Source organism: Pleurodeles waltl, chromosome 6 (genome assembly GCF_031143425.1).
Source record: "Pleurodeles waltl isolate 20211129_DDA chromosome 6, aPleWal1.hap1.20221129, whole genome shotgun sequence".
NCBI lineage: Eukaryota > Metazoa > Chordata > Amphibia > Caudata > Salamandridae > Pleurodeles > Pleurodeles waltl.
In genome coordinates, this window is record NC_090445.1 from 1,060,879,066 (window position 1) to 1,060,906,105 (window position 27,040).

A 27,040-nucleotide genomic window follows, 5' to 3' on the forward strand; every position below is an offset into this window, starting at 1 on the left:
CCATTTTCAACCTTTTGGAAATTTTAGGGTTGGAACAGCCCCATTCTCCAGCTCCATAAACCCCTACCGGGTTGCATTTAGACTTATAAAGAAGTAAAAGCTCTCTGTCAGGCTTATGATACAACCCTCCTAGACACAGAAAAGGAGCCAAGATACAACTCTCCCAGACACCCTGGTTATAACTTATCGAGTTAGAACACTCTCCGTTTGGCCCATATCTAATCTTGACAGTGGTGTCCCAATGTAAACATCTCACTAAAGTGACTAGTGCTTTTACTACGCCAAACATTTCCTGCATGGACCAGAGTTTTGATCATTTTACTGTATCAAAAGTGCTTGAAAGGTCCATAAACGCCAAATCTTATGCATCCTTTTTTGCATGTACATACTACCCTATAAGGAGTGATTAGTTTAAACTTTGTTCTAAGGTTCTAATGCCTGAACTAAAATCAAAGTGGATGTTGGATAAAATATTATAACTCTCTGCCCAGTCCTCTAACCTCAAGAAGAGAACTCAGCCCAACATTTTTAGTGTGGAGTCAAATAAAGATATAGGAGGGGTACAGCACAGTAGATTCTTAGCACATTTTTTAGAAATTGGAACAATTATTGCCTCTTGCCAGGTTGGGATTAATGGGGCAGCTATCACTGCCCAGATCACATTTGTGAGTAAGGGAGTCCAAAACTCAGTATATCCACCAGAACACTACTGGGGAATGGGGCTTTTCCCTGTGAGCTTTTTTTAGATGGTTGCTGTAAATTCCTTTACACTAATGGAAATACTTAAATTCTGGGCAGCTTCAAGATTGATTATTACATTTACTGCTTCTTCAGGCTCTGACAAGGATGTAGGATCCATTTCAAATACCTTGGAAAAATGTGAGACCGAAGTGTCAGCTAGAATTACACAGCCGGTGTTGAAAAGGAGTTATCGAAAAAAAAGGTGATTAACTGTTTCCCACAACATTCTCTGTTTCTGGCATTTCCAGCAGCATCTAAGTCATCCTAGGCTGACATTCTAATTTCCTCTTTTCTGTCCTTCAAGGCTGCCGTATAGGTTTTATGGGCTAGTATAATCCTTTGCCTGTTTTGTTGGGGACTATTAAGAGCTAACTTAAGGTGCTTATGTCCTGCAGAACAGGCATAGTTAAACCATTGAAAAGGATGTTCCTGTTTTACTCTAGGTTTAGCAGTAAGAGATTGACAAATCAAATGATATAAAACATGAAAGCTATTAACTATGGAGATTGCAGGGGTATCAAAGGACAAGTAATCCACAATAACTTCCTTATTTTTTAATTTCACATTTGTTGTGAATATAGCCAGGTTAACGGTGTCCCATTTGATTGGTATTTCCTTATTTGAAGATTACTCGATTTTTCCATCATCCTTTGTAAATGTTCTGGGCTTCCAGGTTAAGTTTATAAACAATGCCACAGGATTATGATCACTAACACAATTTGCCATAACTTTAAAATAAAAAAGAACAGATGGACAAATGCTGAACAATGTCAAGCATTCACCCAAGTCACAAATCTGGGCATAAATCCATTGTATTTTTGTTTGCTTCACCATTCCAGTTTGGACCCAGCCATATGCAAATCAGTTTTGACCCTGCTCCCCATGGAACAGTCCGGTCTGAACTGCCAGGTCAGGTCTTCCCTGGACTGGAAACAAGCATCCTGGTAATGGTTTCACAGTATATTCCTTCATCAGTCAGGCTAGCTTGAAACTGGTTGCATAGTGAACATGGGACCCATGTCTGGACATACCCTTCCCACTTAGGGTGACAAATGTAAAAAAGAACATTTAATGGACAGAATACCGAATAATAGATTGGTATGCAGCCCGAGCGATTGCCAGTGAGGGGCTTATAAATATGTCCCCAAGTCTGCTGTTTTTTGGCAGATAACAAAGGAACTTCCTCTAAAACAATTATATATAGAGTACATTCAGGTGGCAGATGAAGATTAGGCAAATTATTTATTTGTGTGTCATCTGTGTGGGCCATGTATGAAAGATGACTTGGCTGTGAAGGTAAAAAGAACCATTTTTACGCTTTCCTGAAGGGGTGAGATTCTTATTCGCAAGAGTTGAGGCAACAAAGTGGGGTTTTTGAGTTACAGGAAGCCCTGAATGGAGACAATTACTAGTCCAGGTATCTTTAGGAGGCAAACTAGATATTATTGTGGGATTATCAGTTAAATGTTGAGTTGCTTTGGTATGATGCATTAAATAAGTGACTTTGTCAGCCAATGTTTTGAGCTTCCCTTGGATATCAGTATATAAATTCTTCAACATTGACCCTAAATTCAAGAAAAAGGCTGAGCAACGATCAAGAACAGCACTTTTAAACATATCCAGGTCTGGTATTCTGTAATTGACGGTAAACTTGAGTTCTCAAAGTGAGCCATTGTTTTTATTCTCTAGAAGTGGATGAGTGCTCTTCCATCTATCAGTTTTGTCCATAAAGAATTATTGCCCAATTTTTCAGTTTTTTTGGGTGGCGGAGGGCTTATTGCTGATTGATGGCCTGTTAAGACTTCATTGTTATCAATTTGTTGGCTTTCAATGACACGCATATTTTTAGCAAGTGCAATAATGCAATTTGTACTCTTTCCTATTGTTAGGACTACAAAGGCCTCTCCCCTCTACCCCAGGACTGGTTACTAAAATTGGGGGGTTTGTCTCAGTAACAGCCGATGCTTCCTCAGAAAGGTGGTGAGCTATACTCTCCTCCATTAAGCCAATCTCTGAATTTATGTCCACCCATAACTTAGCTGAGGTAGCTGGTGATTGTTGGTGTAAAGGAGGCAATGGTGTCCTCACCGCCTTTCAAAGATGAGACTTTCCTTTTACCCATGGCATCCACGTGATCAAAGGCGACAAATAAAACATGATCCTGTCTTTATAATTGCTGTCCTTTTTCTGGGGTGCAATGTAGAAGAAAAACAAGGGGGAGGCCCTGCCCTGACTCTTACTGGCGATGATGGGTGCAGGACATAGCCCGTGCAATGGGAAGAATTTCAGGACTATAGAACAGGAGTTGTGATGTGGCTACACCCCCTCACCTGAGCAGAGTAGCCTCCTGGGACCGGTAGTGCCTGTGATGCGGTATGAGCGTGGAAACAATGAGAATGAGCAGAACAGGAATGAGCGTTGTTAACAGCATTTGTATTTTTCGTGTTATGTTTTAGCACAAAATGCATCCTCACATCCAAAATTGTTGCAAGGACTCGTTTTGTGCTTAAATATGGCATGAAATGCTAGTTTTGAATTTTGTGCAAACTCACATAACTTTGTCAGATTTTCACATGACTATGATAAGCAAATTATGCAGATTTTGCACACTGCTGGTTTTACAAGAGTTGAGAATGATGTACATGAACTAGTGAGTATAAAAGGGAAGTCGGCCAAACAACAACGAATGCAAGATATGATCCTATGTGGGATGTACTTGCAGTGGTCAGGATGTTTGAGACTTGGCTAGTAAATAAGCATTTACAGTTACGGGTGCTAATTTGGAAATTAGCTACCTTGTCTTGTCTGATCACTTTGAGGGTGGCTTTAGATGTCAAAGCTTTGGAAGTCAGTAAAAGGTATTTTTTATCTGGATAGAGTTTTTGTAAAGTTTGGAGGATGAAGACTATAGGCCTTTTTTAGAGTTTGTTACATAGGCTCTAATGCACTTTTAATACTGAGGTCGAGACTGCCATTTTTATGATGCAGTATCCTGTCTGGCAAACTCTAAATAAGGCCCCATGTCTGAATCAATTTTTTATCCGAAGTTTGAGGAGTATTCAAAATGTTGGTAGATTGTTTGTGGGAGTATGAATAGCATGTATTGGAATACCAGTAGAGGTGGATCTGTTATGGATATCTTATGTGACACCTTACAACAAAGTGGTGACAACCAGCGGTGGCTCCCTCTTTATGGCAGAGGAGAATCGCCCCACTGCTGAAAGCCAGCAGAGGCAAACAAGAAAATAAAATGATAATAAACCAACTAAAGCAACTTCATTCTCATTTTATTTTTCACTGTACCAGCTGAGTCTTAGAGGAGTGGTGGTCACTGTAATTGCGCATGTCGGTTTTTAGGACAGCCAAATCAACATGCGCACTTAGCAGACACAGGCTCTGTCTAAGCGCCAAATCAGGCCACTCAGACCAATCCCAGCACTTCTCTCATGCCGGGTCACACTATTCCCAGCAGGAGATCAGTTTCTGAGAGCATGTGCAGTATGCACCAGCCCGTGGACTGCCGGGAGTCGGGACTGGGGCAGGAGCAGAGGAGCAAGGCAGCGGCCAGAAAGTAGTATTTTATATTTTTTCTAAATGTTTAATTTGTGTTTTTTTGTATTTCTCCCTGCCCTGCCCCACCACTTGGCATTGAGAGCAGCTACCACTGATGCCCACTTCATTGCTAGATAGTTTCGAATGTTGATGCATAATGCAATGTATATGTTGAGATTTAAGCCCTTTCTGTGAGCAGAGTGATGGCAAGTAAAAGTTAAACCTTCAAAGATAGGTTAGGGGGCATTTAAAAAGCAGCTAATTGGTCAATTTCAAGAATGCTCGAAAGGTTTTGAGACTAGTGATGCATGTCACTTTGGATATGCATAATGCTAGCTTCTGGTCTTGCCATAATGCTGACATGCAATCTTGCCATAAATTGCAGAGTCTCCAACTGTTATTTAGAGAGAATCTATATTTTATTAAAGACGTCTTAGCTAGCATTATCCCTTGCACCATTTCGAATGTAAATAAATACAAAAAAACAGTTTGAGGGGAAAAGTATAGTTTCTTGAGGAAAATTAATTGCACATTGTTTAAAGGAGATTTGTGTCCTATAATAATTTTCGAAATTTCTGAATAGGTTTTTAAAGAAATGTTGTGTTAGGTTATTTCACATATTCTATTTTGGACATGACCAGTGGTCATGAAGAAAGAAGGAGCAATCACTGTGGTGTAAACACAGCGGGGTTCGTGATTTGAGAAATACAGCAGACAAGGAAATAAGATTTGCAACACTGGTAGAGGAAGAATGTTAAAGCATTAATGTTATATGCTCAGAAAGAGCCATTTTGGGCACATTTTACCATTATTGGGCTGTAAAGTTATTTGAAGTTGCTGCAGGAGTGACATGAAAAGGCGTAATTTATAATGCTGGCTTCTGTGGCTTTAATACAATCTATATACTATACACATAACATTTGGAAAAATCATTCGTTTCATAAAGCACACAGAGCATGTTTTTTTAGGCATGAATAGGTTATTGAATGCTTTATTGTTTTTTTAGAATACATTTAAATATAGCATAATACAAACAGCTCCTTTATTAACAGACAAAGAAACATCAAAATTAATAAAAATACAATTAAACTTGTGACGATGTTAGGCCCTAACTAGAGAAACGTCTTTCCAAGTTTGATTTTTTTAAGGTAATTTTAATGTTCTCTCTTCTGCTGCTAAAGAGGCTGTTTCTAGTATTAGATGTATTCTAGAAAAGCTATAAAGAAATTTAATAAACGAAAATCCATCCTGCAAAGTGCTTTGTACTATGACCTAAGGCCTGTGAACGAAATGAACAGAACGTGCACAGTACATCTATTCAGTACATTTAAATGGAAGTACTTTGAAGGTGCTGATAAGCAATATAGCCAGTTTCTAAAGCAGCTGTGCTGCTCCCAAAGCATATTGTGATCGTTGCCAAAAGTGCTGTGTGCTTATCTCTGTACAAAAAACGCCAGCTAGTGTTGCAGGTTAGGGTAGACTTGCATTGTGAAAGCTCCAAGAATATGCCAGTATTGGGATGGTGATGCAAAGTGCATATCATGGTAAGTGCCCAATTTAAAGCGCTCACTGGTTATTTGAGTATCCTGAAAGTAGAGTGTGGTGTAGATTTATGATTATCTGGATTTGGAAAGTACAATTAATTTTTCAGCTTGGCAGGCAATTTCATCTACAGTTTGTTTCCGAAGTTAAACATTCCTTTGAAGAGCAAACTCGCCATTGGCAGAAAATGACGTGGCGTAAAAGACAGGGCTCAACTTAGGACAGAGGTCTCCAAACTTTTTAATGCCGCGCTCCCCCATTTGAAAAATAAAAATCATTGGGCCCCCCCTCAGAATTTTTCACAATATTTTATAAACATGGCAATGTTTAAATATGTCTAAACCTATTTAAACATTGCAGTTAAGTACTGTTACCTTTTTAAAACTGCAATAACATGTTTCTGCGTAAAACAAAGGCTTGTTATCTATATAATATTTATTTTTGCCAGAGTCTGGGCCCCCCCCTGGGATCACTTCAGGCCCCCCTAGGGGGGCCCGCCCCCCAGTTTGAAGACCTCTGCCTTAGGAGGACAAGATGCTGTGCCTCAAATAATATTTCTGGGCAGATCACTTGGTATGGAGAGTACCTCAGGAAAGCTGGTAACTGTGAAATTTTTCTGAACCCACTCTTGGAGCATTGACATTAAATGCATGGTTAAACACTTGTAAGGTCCCAAAGCTGAGACCTTTTGGCTACGCCAATCCTTGTTACGAGCTGCTATTGAGCTGTTAATGACAACAACAAAAACAACTGAACGCCTCTCTAAAGCTTTAGGGAATCAATTTACAAAGAACTTTACAAAACTCAAATCTTCACATATTTCCACTTAACTTATGCAGTGACTTATGACTTTTAAGAAATCTATGCAAGTTAGATTCCCATGCATACTCCCTAGTGCCCTGAGCTGTGTCGACTTGCAATCTGCAGCAGTAGATGTGGCAGAGGTGGGCATTTACCTCCCCGATCCCGCCTGCAGCGTTTTCCAGCTGGATTTCTTTATATGCTGATGAGTCACCCCCTACACAATTAGAAAATGTGAAGTGTTTGTGCTCGTCTTTATTACAACACATATAAACATTTGCTTTAGACTATTTCTTCACTAAATGTAGGTGAGCAAATTGAGAGTGAAAAGCTATTGCCATGGTTTGCGAAAAGCCACACAGCTAGGACTTTGTAGGTGTTTTCTACCTTCTTACTGGGAAACCTACAACCCCTCTTGTGACAATGCCCACTATGCTTTCGTTACCCCCATATTTGGTACTGCAAAAAATCCACATTGTTGGTGATTTTTCCACTCGTGACGTTGTAGACGTCATTTTTAGAAGTTCTACATTATGTGGCATTGGATTGCCACTTGCACCTGGAGATGATACTTCAAACGGAACCTGAGTGCACAAAATGTATTACGAGTCAGGCTTCTAAACTCTACCTGTCACTCTGCCACTGTCCATGATGGAAACATGCTGCTTGCTTCCCCGGATGATTTTCTGATGGCCAAAATAGGTTAAGGGGGTCATTTATATCATGTCAGCCAGTTCAAGGGGAGGTACTGGCCTCGACTCCCCTGGGAAATGCTCTCCCTCCATCTATAGAAACCTCTGTGACTTCAATGCATCTGCCAGTGTGGCGGACTACTGAGGGTCCATAGGAAGGAGTGTGAGGCCCAGTTGGCATTATTTATTTTCCGAAAGATAGAGATTTTTTCAGAAACAAATTATGGCAATGAGAGGGCTTTCTTCCTGGATGTCAGGGCCATTGTTTGTTTCACTGCTGCAGGTCTACCGTGCTTTACGTGACTCGGCAGGCCTGGAAATAAACATCAGTTGCCAGGTCCATGTTTTCTGAAGGATTAGCCAGAGGACACTCCCCCGGCAGAAACTACTGTATTTTCCCAGCACCATTTCACGCTATTGTACTAAGGTTTATGCATCAAACATTGCATATGCATAAGGGGAACATTTTGCAATGTATTACAGTGTGACTACATTCTGACACAATTCTGGTACAGTGTGCCTCATAGACGCCTTGTGTAATTAGAACTAAGCATCACATGTCTGTATCTTTTGGGATACATCGTACAATAGAAATAAAAATACATGTTTGTAATGCTAACAAATTGAGTTCCAGTTAAGCTTACATCTTGTATCTGGATTCTTGACTGAATTCCTGATCAATCTTCTCAATATCACAAGCAAAGTTCCTGCGGTTTGAGTACATACCAATATAGCATCACGTAATTTTGGGTGACACATTGGGTGAAACATCAGCATTAACCCATCGTGAAAACGATGGGGTAATGCTTGAGGTCTATAAAAGATCAGCAATAAGTTGTAAGATATACAGAGTACAAAAAACAGCTCTGCTATGTAATACACTGTCTGAAAAACCTGCACCTAACACGCACACAGTGGTGAATGACAAAGTGCCTTGATTCATCCCACTTAGGGATCTAGGTTAACAAAGAGAATCAACTGCCCAGAGACACAGCAACTCAATTGATCAAATACATCCTATCCGTGTAAGACGATTAACCCTGTAACTTGATGAGTCCGCTCATTTCAGTGATAGACAAAGCAAATTTGGTATGTACTGTTGTGCCATGTCCAGCTACGAAGCCTTCCTGCTAAAGTGCCATTAGCTTAGTAATGTAGGGAGATAGGTAGGTGGCAAGAAGGCATGAATACATTTTGGCTTTGGTGGCTAACAGTGAGATTGTTGATATTGTTTTGGAAGAAGGGCTGCTTCGTCTGGCTTCAGAAAGACAAAAGGCCTGATTTACTCCCTTACAAACATGACGGAAAACACGGCCCCCTTTATTAAAAGTACCTTAGGATATAATGCACTTATAATAAGGTGGCCGGGACTTGTCATGTTTGTGACATACTAACAGGACTTGCAAATTCTAAATCAGGCCCTAAGATTTAAACAGCCTATGAGAATGTCAGGAGGGGAGAATGTGGGTGGTGAGTGCGCTTCAGATGTCTTAATTCTAGGGCAGCTGTGAACTGAGCAGCTAAGGCGCCAAGGTTTTGTAAGAGCTTTATTAGTACTTAAAGATACAATAAGAGAAACTTGTTTTCCCTTTCTGCTTTCTCTAAGCATGGGGGCCCTTAAAATTAATTATTTAGAATTAATTTAAGAGCCAGGAATTACCTATTTTTGGAAATGGACATGAAAATAACCTAGTAGTTTCGCTGTAATATTGAATCTAGTATGCCCACAAACTTTCTTTGTTTGGGAATAATGTTCTGGGTGGAAAGTAAGAAAATATTTCTGCTCTCAGGTACGGGGGTGTTGCCTGCAGGCCATTCCGAAAAAAAAATCAGCAAGGTACTTCGACTCAAGTGATGATCATGCTGAAGAAATGCGGCTCCCTTTTAGAGAACCATAAAATATTCTATCTGTGGCATTCTTGGCAATTTAAAGGTGTGTTAGGAGCTTTGATTCGAGTCCTCCCAGATGGACAAATGTTACATTAGATGAGGCAGAAATGTACTAGCGCCAGTGCCACAGTAACAATATCTTAATTGTTTTTGGACCGCAGTGGTAGACTTCAAACAAGTCTGTTGCAATGAAAGCAGAGGCGGCTCCTCCGTTAGGGCGGAGGAGTGTCATCTCCCCAGCCAGCAGTGCCAGCTGCAAGACCTTGACAAGAAAACGATAATAAACAGAGTTTATTATCGTTTTCTTGTAAAGGGGCGGGACCACAGGGATGACGAGCAGTGAGGGGGTGTTCACAGCACTCCCCCTCTCTGCGCTTGTATGTTTGGCCGGCCAACTTGGGCCGGCCAAACACACATGTGCAGTAGGCTCTCTCCAGCCCGGGAACACAGTTGCCGGGCTGGAGAGAGCCTGCACAGGCTTCCAGTATGCCTGGGAGCGCCCCGGTTGGGCGCTCCCAGCCAATCCTGATGCTACCTTGAGCAGCGTGAGGATTGGCCACAGGACAGGCTTGGAGCCTGTGCCTGTCTGCATCAGAGGAGCAGTGCAGTGGAAGAGAAGGTAAGTGTTTTTTTTCATTTAATACATTTAATGTTTATTTCCCCACCGCATGCTGCCCTGCCCTTTCCGCACCCCACTCTTGAATGAAAGCAAATTGCCTTAACATCAAATGATATCAAGAGTTTAAATGACAAACCGGAGTCCATAAGGATTCTAGGGCTTTTAACACGTGAAGCTGTGGTAAATGTTCTCCAATCAAGACAGTCTCAAAAGGTATGCAGTTCTTGGCTCTGCAAAAATATTTTTTGACGATTAAAAAAGGATCCTGCAACATTTTGTAATCGTAGTTTAGGATGGTGTATCACATATTTAGGAACAGACATACCATGGTCCCTAAAGGACAGCATATGCTTTTTCCTTCAGTTGAGACAGAAAGTTAACTGAACTCACTTGACAGCGATTGAACAGGAAACACCTACACCACACCAGTCAAAGAGAGTAGGAGGATCCACAGAATCAAATGCCACAAAGAGCCAGGGTCGTCACATGTCCACAACAGGCAACCTCACATTCCTAGAAGAGCTGACAACACCAGAGAGTCTAAAACCGTGTGTTAAACCCAGGCATGAGTGGGAATGTGGTAAAGATGCATTGGTGCATTATAAACTATGCTTTTAAAAACAATAACGCATTATGTTTGCCTTACTTAATCCTTTACATAGATGGACTTATTTTCCCCCCCACAACATTTTAATCGTGATTGTTCCCAGTAAAGTGAGGCAGCAGAAGTGGTGTGGGTTTGGGAGAGGATGTTGAATAGGAGCATTGGACCAAATGATTTATATTGCAAATTCTGAGCACGGGGATAGTGGAGCACAAGAGCTGGTTGGTGTGTAGAGAAAGAGAGGGGGACCAGCTCATTGTGCAGCAAAGGGCAGTGTACAATACTGCATGGAGCCAGAGGTTACAAAGGAGGGTGGCTAAGAGATTTAAAAGCAATGGAAAGGGAGAGCTGTGATTGCACAGGCAGTGCTGTGAAGAACGTGTGGGCACTTATATAGTGGTAAAGAAATGGGACATACCTGTTATAATCAGGATATCTCATTTGTCCACCCTTCTTGCTACTCATAAGTTAGACCTCCACAATTTTATATTCTGATTCACTCAGTTATTTAGTAAGGAGGGAATGTGGTTAAAGAGGTGACTTCACTTCCTAGAAGCAAAAGCTTAGAAGAGCCCAGTAAGAGTGACACCATGCTGTTGGCAGAGTGATATGTGCACACAGGCCCCCCTGGGTTTCCATGCCAATTAATTACTTTCTCCCTCTTTGTCTCTCTTCAGTTCACATGGTGGACTTTTGCGGACAAGTCATCAAGGAGGACGGGATGATTGTCAACTCCCACGCGGAATCCCGGAAATACTACTTTGTGGCCATAGGAACAGACTGCCGGCTGACAATGCAGGCATCATCACCCAAGGACAAAGTCCAATTCCAGTTCCGCTTCTTCCTGGTGTACAGCCTACTGCGCATGTCGACCGCCCTGCAGCCCACCCCTGCTGTGCCTCCCCCACTCAATGATACCAGGACATCATCCCTCTCAGGCAGCATGAGACCTGGGACGAAAGGAGGAGAGGGGTTGGAGGCTCTGGATCCCTGTAATGCGGGCTCCTATGTACAGTTTTATGATGGAAGTGACAAGACCGCGCCACCACTTGGACCACCGCTCTGTGGGAAAAGCATCCCGCGGCCAGTCTTGTCCACGGGCAATTACCTGACACTGCGATTGGTGACCAGAGGACAGCAGCCAAGAGTTGATTTTGTAGGGGATTTCACTTCTTTTCGATTAGGTAAAAATTATATTTATGTACATTTTGGTTACCAATAATTAGGAGATCTTTGTTGTTCGCTCATGTGGCACAGTAAGGAGTTGTTCTTGCATTATCATCTAATAGCCGTCTGCATACCACCACGTGTGATCTTCATTTTTATTGGGTACATAGAGCCACATGTTCTCAAAGTGGTCGAGGTTTGTTAATGAGTGTGAAAAGACGGTGAAGACACAAGGATGATTCACAAAATACTTTTCCATGTGGAAATGGTTATCTTTAGAAATCAGGCAAAAGTATAATTGATCTATGCCCTGGGATGTGAGGGGAAGGAAATCCCTCATGCTGAAAATGCCATGGCGCAAATAATATTGCAATGTTGATGTTTGTTGTACCTGCCTTCAGGACGTTCCATGTGTTGTTTTTGATTCTAGAAAACACCTGTGTTATCGGTGTAGAGTTTAAAAAGGAGGTATGGCATTTTAAAGAATGTACTCTTGTTGCTACAGTGGAAGAGACAACTGACGTCTACTGTCTTAGACAGGCTTCCATCCCTAACATTTTCCCTTTCCTTGTTGAAAGGGGAAATTATCCACATAAATATCTCGGTTCTAAGCTCAGTCTCCTGCACTTGAGCAGAATTTTGTCATCATTTCACCCTCCATCTCCCTGTACCCCGCTTGCCTTATCTGCCAATACAACAGCATGGAAACAGGTTAACCGCCAATATTAAAAACAAAATCCCAGCCATTCACTTAATTAAACACTGTCTCTCGTTTTGCACTATCATAGGCCTTTTACATTCATGGGCCGCTTATAGTATGAAGACTGGGGTGCCACCCCGTATGCGCACATTCTTTAGAGAACTTTGGCCCATATTTATACTTTTTAGCGCCGCATTTGCGCTTCTTTTGACGCAAAAGCAGCGCAAACTTACAAAATACAGTTGGCCCATATTTATACTTTTTGACGCAAACCAGCAATGGTTTAGAGTTTCTCGCTGGTGGATCTAGACTTGTTTGACAGTGATGGAGTGCAATCATGACAAGAGAGCCTCTGGCATCAGATGGAGTCTAAACCTTTCTGCCTGGTGATTATTCGGAGGTTTCTCTCCATATTCTGCATTTGCATGAGCAAGGAAGGTCAGCCTCTGAACTGCGAGCAGTACACTCAGCGAGGAACCATTTGTCTCACTGCTAAATATAGCCTCTAGTGCCTACCAAGGATGTGTGTGTTTCTAAGCAAGAAGTACAGTGGTTATATTAGAATAAATCAATGACTTGTGAGTTGGAGATAATATGTTGCTATTTCAGTAATCACTGCATTAGCATTGCCACTTTATGTAACACTACGCCATCAAGATTAATTTTTAATTTACTTTACCATTGTCTCACCCACACTGGATTGACCCATGCCGTGCCCTACATCCACATAGTTTTAAAAAAATACAGTTCTTCTTTGTTTTTCTAAATGTAACCCTTTTTTTTTTGTATAATTTAAATGTGCTTAATTTATTATCTATAATATACCTTTAACCTTTAAATATATTAAATTATTTTTATTATTTTTAGTTTTACTTACAAAAAGTATCCAGACATTTATATATATTTATTCAATGAATGTATAATGAATTCACCAATCTAACCTTCTATATATGTGCATTCACTTTCTAATAATTTAAGTTTAATAATCTGACTTAATATTTTAAATATGTAAAATGTGGATTGCGGGGGCACCACCCTGCACCCACTTTTTTTTTATTTTAATACTTATTACTTTTGCCGGTGTTTAATTTGATTTTTCATTGATCCATATCCATATGTTACTGATCTCTTATAGTGGTCAGTGATTTAGTGACCCTCAAAGTAGTTGTTTGCTGTGGTAATGGAATTGAAATAACAGTAAGGAATGTAGGGGGCTTGCAGTAGTGTGGGTGTACCAAGTGGGAATGCTTCACCAAAGCTCTACCTCTTGTTGCAGAATAAAGAAGGAAAAGTTGAAGAAAGAGAATAGCTGATAAATACATGAGTTCTAGAGAATTGCCTTAAACTAAAACAACTTAAGATCTGCAATTGGTCTGTGGGGTCTGATATGTAATCAAAGGATTCGGTGGACCGTTATTCGATTTCTGCAGCTTCCATTCCTCTTTCCCCTACCTCCAAGCAGGAAATAGACTGGCCATGAAGGGCAATGGCTCTACTCTGTGATGGCATCAGTGGATAAAGAATGTAACAACCCTTGTGGTAAAAGTGATTTCAAATAACCTTGGAACAATCACCACCTTTGGCATTTTGGTGAGATGACGACCATGCTAAGAAGTTTCTCCTCTAAAGTGATGCAATTCTATGAATTTCACCAATTTTGCAGACCTGACAACTCACAAGGTGCCATTGTGTGTCTGGAGATATTGGTTCTCTTCACACAATCTCACGCTGAAGAGCTGATATCACACAGTGAACATTAGAACATTGAAATGTTGGGCGCTCCATTAAAGTCACTGAAGTGGCTTGAGACTTATAACGATCTAAGCCTTCTGCTCCAGTGCTCCAGTGCCTGTCCTTCTGTTTCTCTCTTTTTAATTTAGAACATTCTACTCTCTATGGGCAGAATGGTCTAACAGCCTTAAACTCTTTGGGGCATATTTATACTCCGTTTGCGCCGGAATTGCGTCGTTTTTTTTGACGCAATTTCGACGCAAAACTAACTCCATATTTATACTTTGGCGTTAGACGCGTCTAGCGCCAAAGTCCATGGAGTTAGCGTCATTTTTTAGCGTGGACACCTACTTTGCGTTAATTATATGCAAGGTAGGCGTTCCCGTCTAAAAAATCGACTCCGAGGCATGTGCGTCGGATTTATACTCCCGGGCAAAATTCACGCCCGGGAGTGGGCGGGTCAAAAAAAATGACGTACGGCTGCTTTTGCGCCGTTTTTTAGCGCCTGCAAAAGGCAGGCGTTAAGGGACCTGTGGGCTCTGAAGGAGCCCAGAGGTGCCCTCCCATGCCCCCAGGGACACCCCCTGTCACCCTTGCCCACCCCAGGAGGACACCCAAGGCTGGAGGGACCCATGCCAGGGACATTAAGGTAAGTTCAGGGAAGTGTTTTTTTTTATTTTTTTTTGTGGCATAGGGGGGCCTGATTTGTGCCCCCCTACATGCCACTATGCCCAATGACAATGCCCAGGGGACAGAAGTCCCCTGGGCATGGCCATTGGGCAAGGGGGCATGACTCCTGTCTTTGCTAAGACAGGAGTCATTTCTATGGGGGTTGGGAGTGGAAAAAAATCGCGCAAATCGGGTTGAGGCGAAAAAATTGCCTTAACCTGACTTGCCCAATTTCTTGACGCCCAAGCCCCATATCCCCCTACGCCGGCGCTGCCTGGTGTACGTCGTTTTTTTTAACGCACACCAGACGGCGCCGGCGGCTAACGCCGGCTAACGTCATTCAATAAATACGGCGCCCGCATGGCGCTTCAGAATGGCGTTAGCCGGCGCTAATTTTTTGGACGCAAAACTGTGTTAGCGCAGTTTTGCGTCAAAAAGTGTAAATATGGGCCTTTGTGCCTCAGTCTATACCGGTTGTTAAAGGCCCTACTCCTGGTTATAGGCCCACCTCTAACAACCAGTATAAGCCTCGGCAGCTGGATATAAGGCCATGTTGCAGAATACATATAATGCACCGTGATGTTTGTGCAAACTGCAGGTCAAGTATTTAAGTCTTGGTGTGGCTCCTCGGATTTTCACCCTTCAGAATTCTTGAAAATTAGTACAAGGGTTTGAGGGTGAAAATCAATACTGTCCCCTCTTTATGTTATATTTATCTTGTGCACATAATGCTAATTACTCTGGAAACGCAGATGTGGGGCAATGTATGTGTCACTAACATCTAGTGACTTTTATTAAATGTAATCTGGAATGTGCGGGTCACCAGTAAGCACCGGTGCCAGTTGGTCATTCACTCATTTCTATGGGGCCCAGTTCAATGCAAGGCAAATTAGGGATTTCCTGTTGGTTTGGTGCATTATTTCCTTATGAACATTTACAGATTCAACCAATAGAGATGGCCTAAATCGTTTAGTCCTCTGTGTGGGGAGGCAAATGGAAGTAGCTTTGGGAAGTACCAAAGACAGTGATGCCCTAATACAGTGTGCAGCTGCACAGACGACGTGGAGTTACTGTGCTTTGAAAATGCTAGGCCACGGCATCAGGGGAGGCCACCATGATGTTTAGGATGCCACAAGTATGCCGAAGCGTGGCACCTTATGCAAGAGCCACCCTAATTCTTATAGTTCAGAGCTACTGCCTCACCTCAAACTCTCTTTTTTATCTCTGTCCCTACTGCAAGCCCAAACCTACTATTTCTGCCAATGTTTTCGTTCTCCATTGTATGAGTTTTGTCAATCTCCTATCTCAATGTTTTTTCCCATTCCTTTTTTCTCTTTTCTTTTATGTGTCCTTCTCAAGTGTCTTCGTCCTCTCTCTTTCCCAGTACTGTCTCAATCTATACCTGGACTTCTACGTTACAGCTGTGACAGTAGACACAAAAGAAAAAACGGTCAGAAACAAAAATAACAGTCAGTAAATTAATCCTCAGCAAAACATTTTATGTCGAGGACATTTGCTATAATATCCAGTATTTCTATATTTGAGGGTGTTATAAGGTAATTCCTACCCCTTACTCTAACATTTAGGTAAAAAACAAATTCATTGAGATAAGAACCCTTAAGTATCAACGCATTTCCCGGTAGGTACAGAATCGGTGAAACTCTTTTGACATATTAGGCTCTCAATTTCTGACAAACCAGCCATGACTCTTGTGTAGTCAAGTTCAAATCAAGTTCAAATTTATTCATTATTAGGAACTCCGAGGAGGTCCACACAAAACAATTTTCATTAAAGGTAAAACAAAGAATATCTTCTCTCAGAATCAATAAAAAGAGTTCATAGGATTCATTAGGACATACAAATATTAACGTCCCTAAACCAATTTTCAGACTAAAATCAAAATTAATTTAGAAAACATTTTAAAAGTTAAAAACTTGACAACAGAACAGTTCATTAGGGGGATCAAACATTAACTGTTGGGCTTCCAATGAGGATCACACAGATAGTTTAAAAAAAGATAGGTCTCAACCACGTACAGTGATAAAACATAAGGGTAGGGCAAACAAATAAAACGTGTTTCAGATATTGGCTGCCATTCTGACAAAAGATACAGACTTCAGGAGTTCCATACCATTTGGATGTTAAACAATTTAAAGGCAAAATATCCAATCCCAGAAGCGCCTAAACCATGGGGCATGTTTCTTGTCACATACGGTTGGACTTTTTTCATTATAATGATATTTTTTAGAATTTGAAAACCCTTTTTCTTACCACAAGCCTCGTTGTCCAAGCAAAAACGTAAGACCAGCAAGGCCTGTTTTAAGCAGGTCTTTAGTTGGACGGTGGGAAGATAAAGCACTAAACTTTGGTTAAGCTCAAGTTGATCTATGGCATAACTGAAATTCCTTTGCAATAAAGTTTTTGGGGATTTTTCCATGAGGATTTCCTTTCTTATGTAGGGCCAGATGTATCAAAAAGTTTTGCACTCGCAAATGGTTCGAATCGGTAAATTTGGCCGTTTGCAAGTGCAAAACAGTGGTCTGCGATGCATGAAATGCATTCGCAGACCACAAATAAGAAATCGCTAAAATTGCGATTTCTTGCGTTGCGACCTGGAAGTTGCGAGTCACCATTTGCGATTCGCAATTTCCAGGTCGCAAGGCTATGCTGGAAAAAATCGCAAATTGCGATTTTTCCAAAAATTGCATTTTGCACTTGCAAAATACCATGAAATGCAACCAAGTGGTAACCTGGTGCAAAATTTAAAAATGCAGTAAAACTGCATTTTTAAATTTAACATGTAAAGCACACATGCCCTTTTGGCATGTGTACCTTACATGTTGAAAAAAATGATTTTGGGGTGCAGGAGAGGGGGCCTTAGGCCCCCAGCACCCTGGCCTTTTGCATTTCCAAAATTGCGATTTCTGGTTCAGAAATCACAATTTTGGAAATGCAAAAAATTTGCAGCTATGGGCCTGGGTCCGGTATCGCAATTTGCGATTCGGTAATAGCATTTGCGATTTTTAAGAAATCGCTATTACCGATTCGCAAATGTGATACATGGCCCTTTGCGAGTCGGTAATAGCGATTTCTGAAAAATCGCTATTACCGAATCGCAATGGCCCGTGATGACACATCTGGCCCATAGTACCTTAAAGTATCCCCTTTGCTCTTCTCAAGGCAGGAAGCCCACCGAACAATACCTGCCAAACCTTAGACATAGGCCCTTTTAATCCCCAATTCCAACCTTAGTGCTGCCACTGATGCTGAAGTATTGCAAGACATAAGTCTTTAGAGAATCTGCCCCTCTACTTTATTAAAAGGCCCTATTTAGATATGTCTGTGAACTCCACAAAGATCATTAGAGTAGCTGAGATTTTGGCGCAATAAATAGGAGATGAGAAGTATCTTCCACCTGTATTCTTATCAAATGCTCCCAGTCTCTTAACTTGGGACATAGCCTTAAACATGTTGTTTGAATTATGATCAATATCACTCAGATTACTGCACATACATTTCCCCAGACAAATGAATGTCTTGATCAGTTCCAATTTTTGGGAGCCTAAATACCAAGGGAAGCTAGCATATTTAGCATTTTTCTTACCATGGAAGCAGAGAATTTTTCTTTTAGTGGAGTTTATTTTCAGAGAGTGTGAGTCAGCATAGCGTTGCAATGCCCCTAATCCGCTATTAAGACCTATACGGGTAAGATCCAAGATAACTATGTCATCTGCATACAGAAGACATGAAATTGCCCATTCCCCAATATTAGGTGGTTAGGCTACACTTTGTAAGAAAAAAACAGTCAAGTCTCAGATATACAAAAGAGAAAAGCAGCAGAGCAAGGAGACACCCATGCTTTAAACCATTTTTCATTGAGATCGTCTTAGAAAGCCCTTGTCCACCGTCTAAACAAACTTGGCACCATGTGGCAGAATGGAGGGCAATAATTAAATGTAATAAGGTTCCGGGAATCTTGTGTTGTCCAAATATTAGATGTAAAATGTGTAGTCCAATTCATAGTTGTAAGACTGACCGACATATGGAGGCAATGCTGTACTGCTTGCCCTAAAATATTGCAATATTTCTTCTTCCTTTCTATGTAAATTTCACTTCACTTGTGCAACAAATTAGCAATTAAGACATCTCATTTCTTTATCAACAAAGTGTTTTACTTGATGGTTCTCAAGCTTTGGAATTGAGCTCCTGTCTCGTTGAATGCACAGTAGTCCCTTTGACTGATGAGCAATTTCACTGATATATTCACTATATTTAATTTACAATATTACTGCTCTCATTCTACTACCTCACTCCTGTACAAGACCGACCTTTTTTGTTTTTTCCTCCCTTACCATCAACATAAAGTCGATTACTCGTACTTTCCTACTGCTTTGCTTCAGCCCTCTTTACTAATACCAGTAGCATAGGCAGTGGTTCATGGGCCCTAGCTCAAGGAAAGAAATAGGAACCATGAGTGCTTTTTGAATTATAAAATACAGCCATAATGAGAGTTCTTTTGGCCCATGTGTCACTGCACCTCCTGTACCTATGGAAGCTGCACCCATGCTAGGTTCTTCATGACTCCTTGACCCGGATTCTAGATAGATCTGATGCTGGTGTCATGATACCCATGTGGCATCCTTATGTGCATGTCATATCTACACACTAGCACCACGTCTACACTATTGCGTATTGCCATCTGTGCATGTCTCTTAAAATTTCTAGTGAAGAAACTTTGCAGCTTTCCTCTAGACTGTCTCTAAATTGTCTTCATCCATATGGAGATAAGAGCAACAGAAGTTCATACTGTATTCCCACAGTACCTCCAAAATGTTTTGTGAAGATAAATATATTTACGATAGTGTCTGTTTTAAATACATGTTTTTACAGTTGGCTGCTTCGAATTTTAAAAGCTACTTATATCAGTGTTTTCCTAATCTCTCTGTCCCTGAAGTAGGGTGCTCACCTTCCTCCAGGTCATTATGTCTCCATTACGGGATTTTTGTGTGATTATCTAATTAATTTTGGATGCTGTAGTGTTGTTTTGCTTCCATTGAACTGATTAGACTAACACTCCTGAAATCAATGAGCTGCAAATGAAAAGTTCTGGACTGAAGAAAGTCACCAAACTGACGTAGAACGAGGTAGTCACCATACTCTGATGTGTCAACCTTGTTTCATATCTTAACATTACCAACAAAGAGGTGTTATACTTTCCAGCCCACCTATCTGCGCCATTAGTGGTAACAGCGTTCAACAGAAAGGTTCCAGGGACTGATCCTTGGCCAACTGTAAAGCACATGTCAACACCTAGGAGCATCTTGGCTATGGAAAACAGCTACTAAGAGAAACATACTTAAATCAACCTAGGAAGTAGGGAAACCAGATATCTGTTGCAAGAAAATTCACAAAACAGACCTGTTTGCTTTTCTGAAGGATACATAGCTCTTCAGTGTGTGACAGTGAGATCATTCTAGAGCTTAGGGACCAATCAGCCAGCATTAAAAAATGTAAGTTGTGGGCCATGCTGCAGAAGAAAAGTTAGAATGGTAGAGACTTGCAGCACTATGGCCCATATTTATGGGAGTTTGTCACAGGGCATTACATCACGTTACCTTGCTGTGTTGCCCTGCATCAAAGAGAAAGGGCAGGAATGCACTGGATCTATGGCATGTGGTGCATTCCTGTCCTTTCCCCCTGAGCAGGCACCATTTCAGCAGCCTAGCACCAATGATGGCACCTTCACACCATGATGCAAAGGTGCCTGTGTTGCATGCATGATTGCTTTTGTGCAGAAAGGGGCACCTTTCTGCACACTAACAACCCTGGGTGGCTTTTCCCTCTTTCTATATGTGCTACAGAAAGCATGCAGCACACATAGAAAGAGGGAAAAACAAGGAGAAATAGTGATATTTTCCAAGGTCTTGTAAATCTGGGGTGCGTCAAAATCCATGGGTGTTGCAAGGGAACACCTACCACAATGCCCATGGAATGCCTCCCTAACCCAGAATAAGGCAACGCAAAGTGGCTTTGTGTGGCCTTATAGATATGAGTTAAAGGTTTGCGCCGCTGTTGCATCACAAAAAGTGACAACAGCGGGACAAAGGGATCGTAAATATGCTCCTATACCTAGAAAACTCTCAGGAGTTGTGAAGTCCTTTGGAAAACATTATCACAAAGCCTACAGTCTTGAAACAGATATTTTGCTTCCCTGCAAGCTAGCGAGTTCTCCCTGTGAACTTGAGGCATGATCACATTTTTTTCAGGCCTCTTCCCTTCTGATCTACAAAACTTTAAAGACATCGAAAAACCTTGTGTCTCCTCTTACTGTTTCCACAAACCCTTAAAGCAAACAACATTATCTACAACCCTGGTCTTAATACTACACCCAGTTCTTATGAAAATGTGTAGGAGTTCCTACAGATCTCCAATGAAGTGTATAAAGTGTTGAAAACCAGAATGAAAGAATTGATTGGATGTATCCTCTGAGGTAACTCATCCATACATGTTTGATAACACATACAGACTAGTTATATTTCCCTCTTGCACTCAGTTTTTTAAATCTGAGCTACACATACAAACTAGTTATATTTCCCTTTTTCCCTGAGCTACATGATTGTTAAATTATAGACCGGAAACATATTTTTGGGACATACTAATCCTTTTGAAGTATTTGAATCCCCAAAAATAGTATTTGGCCACAGCGGCTTAAACAAACATCCACTCACTCTTTGATTGTTCAATCAGGAGGTTTATAAAGTGCAACAGCTACTCTCAGAGAGATTCCCATCTCTATGACACTGCAACAATTACCCAATTCACAGAGTAGTTTCCCTTTAAAAGCCTAATCAAATAGCCAAGTCTTCACTGCTTTCCTGAAAAAATTGTGCAGCTAATTTTTTGGCAATAGAGCAAGAGCTGATTCCATGCTTGAACTGCAAGATAACAGAATGACACCCGCCCCACTTTTTCCTCTAATCCTCTGACCAATATTAGTTTGGCATCCAACAAACTGAGTGATCTAGTCCGTTGATAGGGTTGTAGCCTCGTTGACAGATAGTGGGGACCTGTGCAGCGGAAAGCTCTATGAACCATGACTAATGCCTTCAACTCAATCACTATATAATATACTTTGCCTCAGTTTAAAGCAACGTTAAAACTAAGAGGGTGTAATATAGGAAGCAATCTGATCAAATTGATTATATACGGGAAAACGTGTGGGGAGAAAGCATGTGTATTGACTAGTATTTACGTCACATGTTGTTTGCTCATGGTTCTAGGTTTCAATTCCTCTGCATGCAATGATGAGCCATATTTCCATTGCTGGAATGGTAAATGCATACCCACAAGCCTGGTGTGTGACAAAAGAAACATTGACAACTGTGGAGATGGATCCGACCAGTCCACGAGGCCTCCAGCAAAGTGTCCAGGTGAGATAATGTTTTGGATGCAGACCATGGGAAAAGAACTTTCACATCATTCCATATGATATATGCCATGGTAACAAAATGGAGCCTTGGATATTATCTTTTGTGATGGTATGGTGGAGTGTATGCAAAGCCCTGTGCAACAGCATGCCAGACTAAGGGCCTAATTTAGAACTTGGTGGAGGGGAATACTTTGTCAACAAATGTGACAGACATCCCATCTGCCGTATTAAAATCCCATTATATCCTATGGGGATCGTAATGCAGCGGATGGGATATCGTCATGTTTGTGACGGAGTATTTCATTCGCCAAGTTCTAAACCAGGCCATAAAAGAAGAGATCTGCTCCTACGTTGATGGAGTGTAAGAGGAGGTGAATTTTGTGCAGTAGTAATACAATGACGAATGGCAATAAGAGTGTGTGTCTTATGAAGCAGACCTCTTACACAGCATTATAAAGGAGTGTGGGAAAATACCTATTTGATAACATAAAAAGACGTACATTATAACATGGGCTTATGTAGCACAAAACCTATGCAATAATAGTACTGATAAACATGGGGAGAGACGTGTGACAATACGAACAAGCGTGGCTAGGAGACAATGCACGATCATTAAGAAATGCTGAAACAGACCTTGGTTATAAAATTAAGAGGCTGCAATATGAGACATATGTGATAACAAGACTGCGTGTGAGGCGAGACCTATGTAATAATTTTAAGAAGTGTGAGAAATATGTTTAATAACGTAAGCAAATGTGGGAATATGCCTATGCAATAACATTAAGACGAGGAAAAACCCTATGCAATGACCGGATGGAGTGTTTATGAGAGCTATAAAACATGTAGGAGTGAGAAGAAGAGAATGGTAATGTAGGGGGTTTTAGAAACACCATTTCGCGATAAAAGAATGCTAAAACCTATGTGATAGCTCTAGGAAATGTGTAAAGAAGCCTTGGAAATAAGATTTTTTAATATGGGGAAAGAGCAGTGCTATAACATGGAGTATAGGAAGTGACTGAGTGATAACCTGAAGGAGCTTGTGAAGGAACACTAGAGTAACAGTTGGGAGTGAGGGACGACATCACCTGTAGGGAAATACAAAATGGGCGTAAGGGTGAAAACATGAATGACAACAAAAGAGGGTGTCACAACAAATGCCTGCGATGGCAGAGAAATATCCATGAGATGTACTTGACAGAAAGAGGTAGAGTGCAGGGATGGCTCCTTCGAAAATGGTGAAAAAGCGTTGTTACCCCTGGCTAAGAGCCAGGTGCTGTAAAATAAAACAATATGTAATTATCGTTTTATTTTACAGCTGCTGGCTCAGCCAGCAGTATGTGCCTAGAGAGGGCAGGGCTGGGCCATAGGAGGGGGGGATAGGCTGGGAGGAGAGAGTGCGCCTAAGTGCGCATGTGTGTTTGGCATGCCGTCTTAGGCCAGCCAAACACACATGCGCTCTTAGGTTTTCCAAACTGGCTGTGTTGAACAGCTGGGGTAGAGAAACTGCACAGACCCCCCATGGTTGAGTCTGAGTGGCAGTCCAAGCCACTCAGACCAATCCTGATGTTGCTTTCATGCTAGGTTTAGCATGAAAGCAGCGCCAGGATTGCTGGGGAGCCTGTGCTGGTGTCCCAGTGAATGCTGGGACACCAGAAGAGAAGAGGAGTGAGAGGCAGTCTGCGGCGTCTCTAAAGGTAAGATTTTTTTTTTCCCCGCTGTCCACAACCCCTTCCCCCCGCACTCCCCTTGAGATTTGCAGCAGACGCTGCTGGTAGAGTGAGGCGAGACTTATGAGAGTCCATACAGGCGGGTGGATCACAAAGACTTATTTAGGCCTAAGTGTACCCTACGCTTAAAAAGAGTTGAAGATATGCATGCATTTCATACTTATGACACACAAACTTACTTTGCCTAGATGGAGCTAGTGTACAAAACTCTTTGCACACGTAGGTGGCTTCTGGACATTCTCAGTAGTGTTAGAGGAGCGATTAGGGAAAAGTACTGCAAATGAGGTGTAGACCTATACAGTAGTAAATATTATTTGAGCACCTTGACCCCAAAAAGAAGTACTTTCCCAAACAATTTGGCGTCTTAAGAGAATCATTCCTTTACAGTCAAGAACATGCACTGGCTTTAAGAATCCAGGGATTCACCCACCATTTTGAAGGAGCCAGAGTCATGAATGGGTCACCTATCTGTAAAGGCAAAAAACGGATTAAGTGATAGAGAAGAACCAGAACTAATAAGGGAAGATGTAGCTCCCACAAGTCACAAAATGAGCGGGTACCCGAAGAGACTGAAACAGGCTTTCATTACTCACTGTAGCTTACTCATACAATGTTCAAGAGTGTTAATTGCTTGCATGTAAGAAACTGGCCCTCGACTGCCATTGCAAGAGAAGTACACAGAACGAACATGAGCACAGCTCTGGATGAAGTGATGCCATGTGCATAATACTTAGCCTGAGAGCAAGATCCCAATGAGGAGTGATACAGGAAGACTGAGGAAGGAGAAAGAGGAACATTAATAAGAACCATCTTGGGAGTGAACAAGAGGGTCTATGAAAGCCATGCATCTAGCTGTGTGGTACGAATAACCAGGTCATGGCCTCTGAATCATCCTTAAAGGGTGACAAGGAAGCCTGGCATTATCATGGACCACCAAAAGTGGATCCCTATTCCCATTCATATGTAAGGGGGGAGTTTATGTTCCTCTTAGATCGTGAGGTGAAGCCCAAATAAATGTGAGCAACACCAGATAGGTCTAGGACCCACATCAGAGGGCTAACTTCATCTTAGTAATGTCTAAGCCAGGGGGCAAAAGTGATAGGTTGCAATGATACCTCTAGTAACTGGCAGCAATTGAGACTATTTGCATGCATTTCTCGCATCACCTTGAGTGAGTGTAATGCCTGGGCCAGCTAATCAGCAGCAGAGACAGAACTAGGGAGAGAAAGACGGTGGATAAGCCTTTTGAGTGGTCCCTGGAAAATATCCAGTAACTCATACATTTCCCAAGCCACCCTAATGGAAAGAGAGTGTTAACTTCAAATATATATAAAAATAAGTGTTGAGGTACAGGCAGTGCTATAAGGGGGTTATAGCTTGCATGGCTGAGCGTATTCAAAGCACTACAAGCATCAGCAGTGCCAATAGGTCTCGCCTTTGGTACTTACTGGCTTTGCCAATAACGTTTAGAGATGCTGTATGGAGGCAGAGAAAAAGCAAAATGCTTTCCCCCATGCTGTGCAGCACTGGCCAAATAGTAACAAGGCACAATGACGCAATTGTGCTGGTGATCACAAAGGCGCACAAGTGTCACAATGCAGGGCAATAACGGGAATGACGTGGGCACCATTTGCACTGGTTTTTATTTTTATTTTAAGATGCTAAATGCCACTTGGATCAGTAGATGAAAAAAGTAAGAACTTTTGTGAGCAATCACAAGGTAAAGAAAAGGACTGTGGGCTGGAGGGAAGCAATTGCGGAGCATCTGGGGGTAGTCTCTGTGGGAGAAAGGGAAAAGCAGCCACATGGGGCAAGAGCAGATGCACACAATCGAGAGAAAAACACAGCTGGTGGAGAGAAGCACAAGCAAGAGCAAGTGAGAGTGAAGGGGTTGGGGAGAAGCGAATGAGAACAGGGCAAGGGAAAGAGTAACATGGATTGCAGTGGGCAGGGCCAGAAGAACAAGAGAGAGCAGCACTTGTAAAATCATCACAGAGCCCAGGTTTGGGCATTTTTGGGGCATAGCACACAAGGGTGAGAGCTGGAAGAAAGATGCACTCTCATGGAGTGTTTAACCTTAAAGGCAAAAACGTCCCTAACAGTGAACAGGGGAAGGATACAAGTCTGCCAATCAAAGAGATAGTAAATAGGCTATGCTCGGGGGGTAGAGTGGATTAACACAAGATGGGCAAACAGGGACAAGGAAAGTCATCAAATGGAAGCAAGCAAGCAATTCAGGATGACAATAAAGCTAATCAGTGGTGAGCAGCGGGTGGACTGTAATCAACTGAAATTTCTCGGTAAGCTCGCAATAGGTCTTTTGCAACCAGGCGGGTTGTGCTGTCTGGTAGGCAAGACCTAAAAACACATGATACATTAGGCCCTTTATTATGTCCTTCACCGGTTGAAGAAAACAATTAACTGTACCTGCCTACCTGTCACACACCACACCTGCAGCACAGTGTCATTAAAAGCCCCTTTAGGACACAAGGACAAATCGCTGGTAAGACATTATTTACGAATGTGTCAAGTGAAGTATTGTACTTCACATATATTAAAACTCTGCCTTTACAAAGACCACACCCCTTCTAGAAGTTTCAAAATACACGCCTTAGGCCAAGCACTATTTAAAGCCCTCGCTCCACTTTTTCCATCCCACTCAAAGCACAGACTACAGGTGCTGAAACATGGAATACTTGATCTGCAAACTTAACCAAATTGCTCCTTCGTCATATCAGCAGAGGGTGGGCCCTAGAGGTACCGTAAGAACTACAGTCTTCAATTACTCACAAACATGGACAACACACAGGGTGGGCACCTTACCTTGAGTGAGGCAACGCTCATATGTTAGCAAGAAGAGACCCCGCAAACCTGACTATTGCAGCTGCCTTCAAAGCATGTCTGATTGACATTCGACTATAGGATGCATCCGAATTTCCTTGAGTTAAATGGCCAGAAGGCAGATGTTCTGATATATGGTGATACCACTGGTACTCAGGCAGCAAGAACCTAGGTACTCTAATAAATGAAAATGTTTACCTTGGAACTCAACTGAAAGCCACATCTCAGGCAAGCTACTACCAATTCTGACCCCCACAGTGCATTTTACTGATGCTGCCAGGTATCCAGCATGCTCAATGCCTGCAGCAATAACTTATGCTACGCTTGGTAATCTC

At 41.8% G+C, this 27,040-nt stretch overlaps 1 protein-coding gene across 1 annotated transcript in view; it reads left to right on the forward strand.

Annotated features, from left to right (window-relative positions):
• The window catches only part of LDLRAD2 (low density lipoprotein receptor class A domain containing 2), a 165,723-nt gene that overhangs the window by 133,212 nt on the left and 5,471 nt on the right, over positions 1–27,040 (forward strand). The window contains exons 2-3 of the mRNA XM_069240024.1: positions 11,119–11,625; positions 21,989–22,138. Of these exons, the coding sequence (XP_069096125.1) occupies positions 11,119–11,625; positions 21,989–22,138 (657 nt within the window). The remainder of the gene's footprint in view (positions 1–11,118; positions 11,626–21,988; positions 22,139–27,040) is intronic.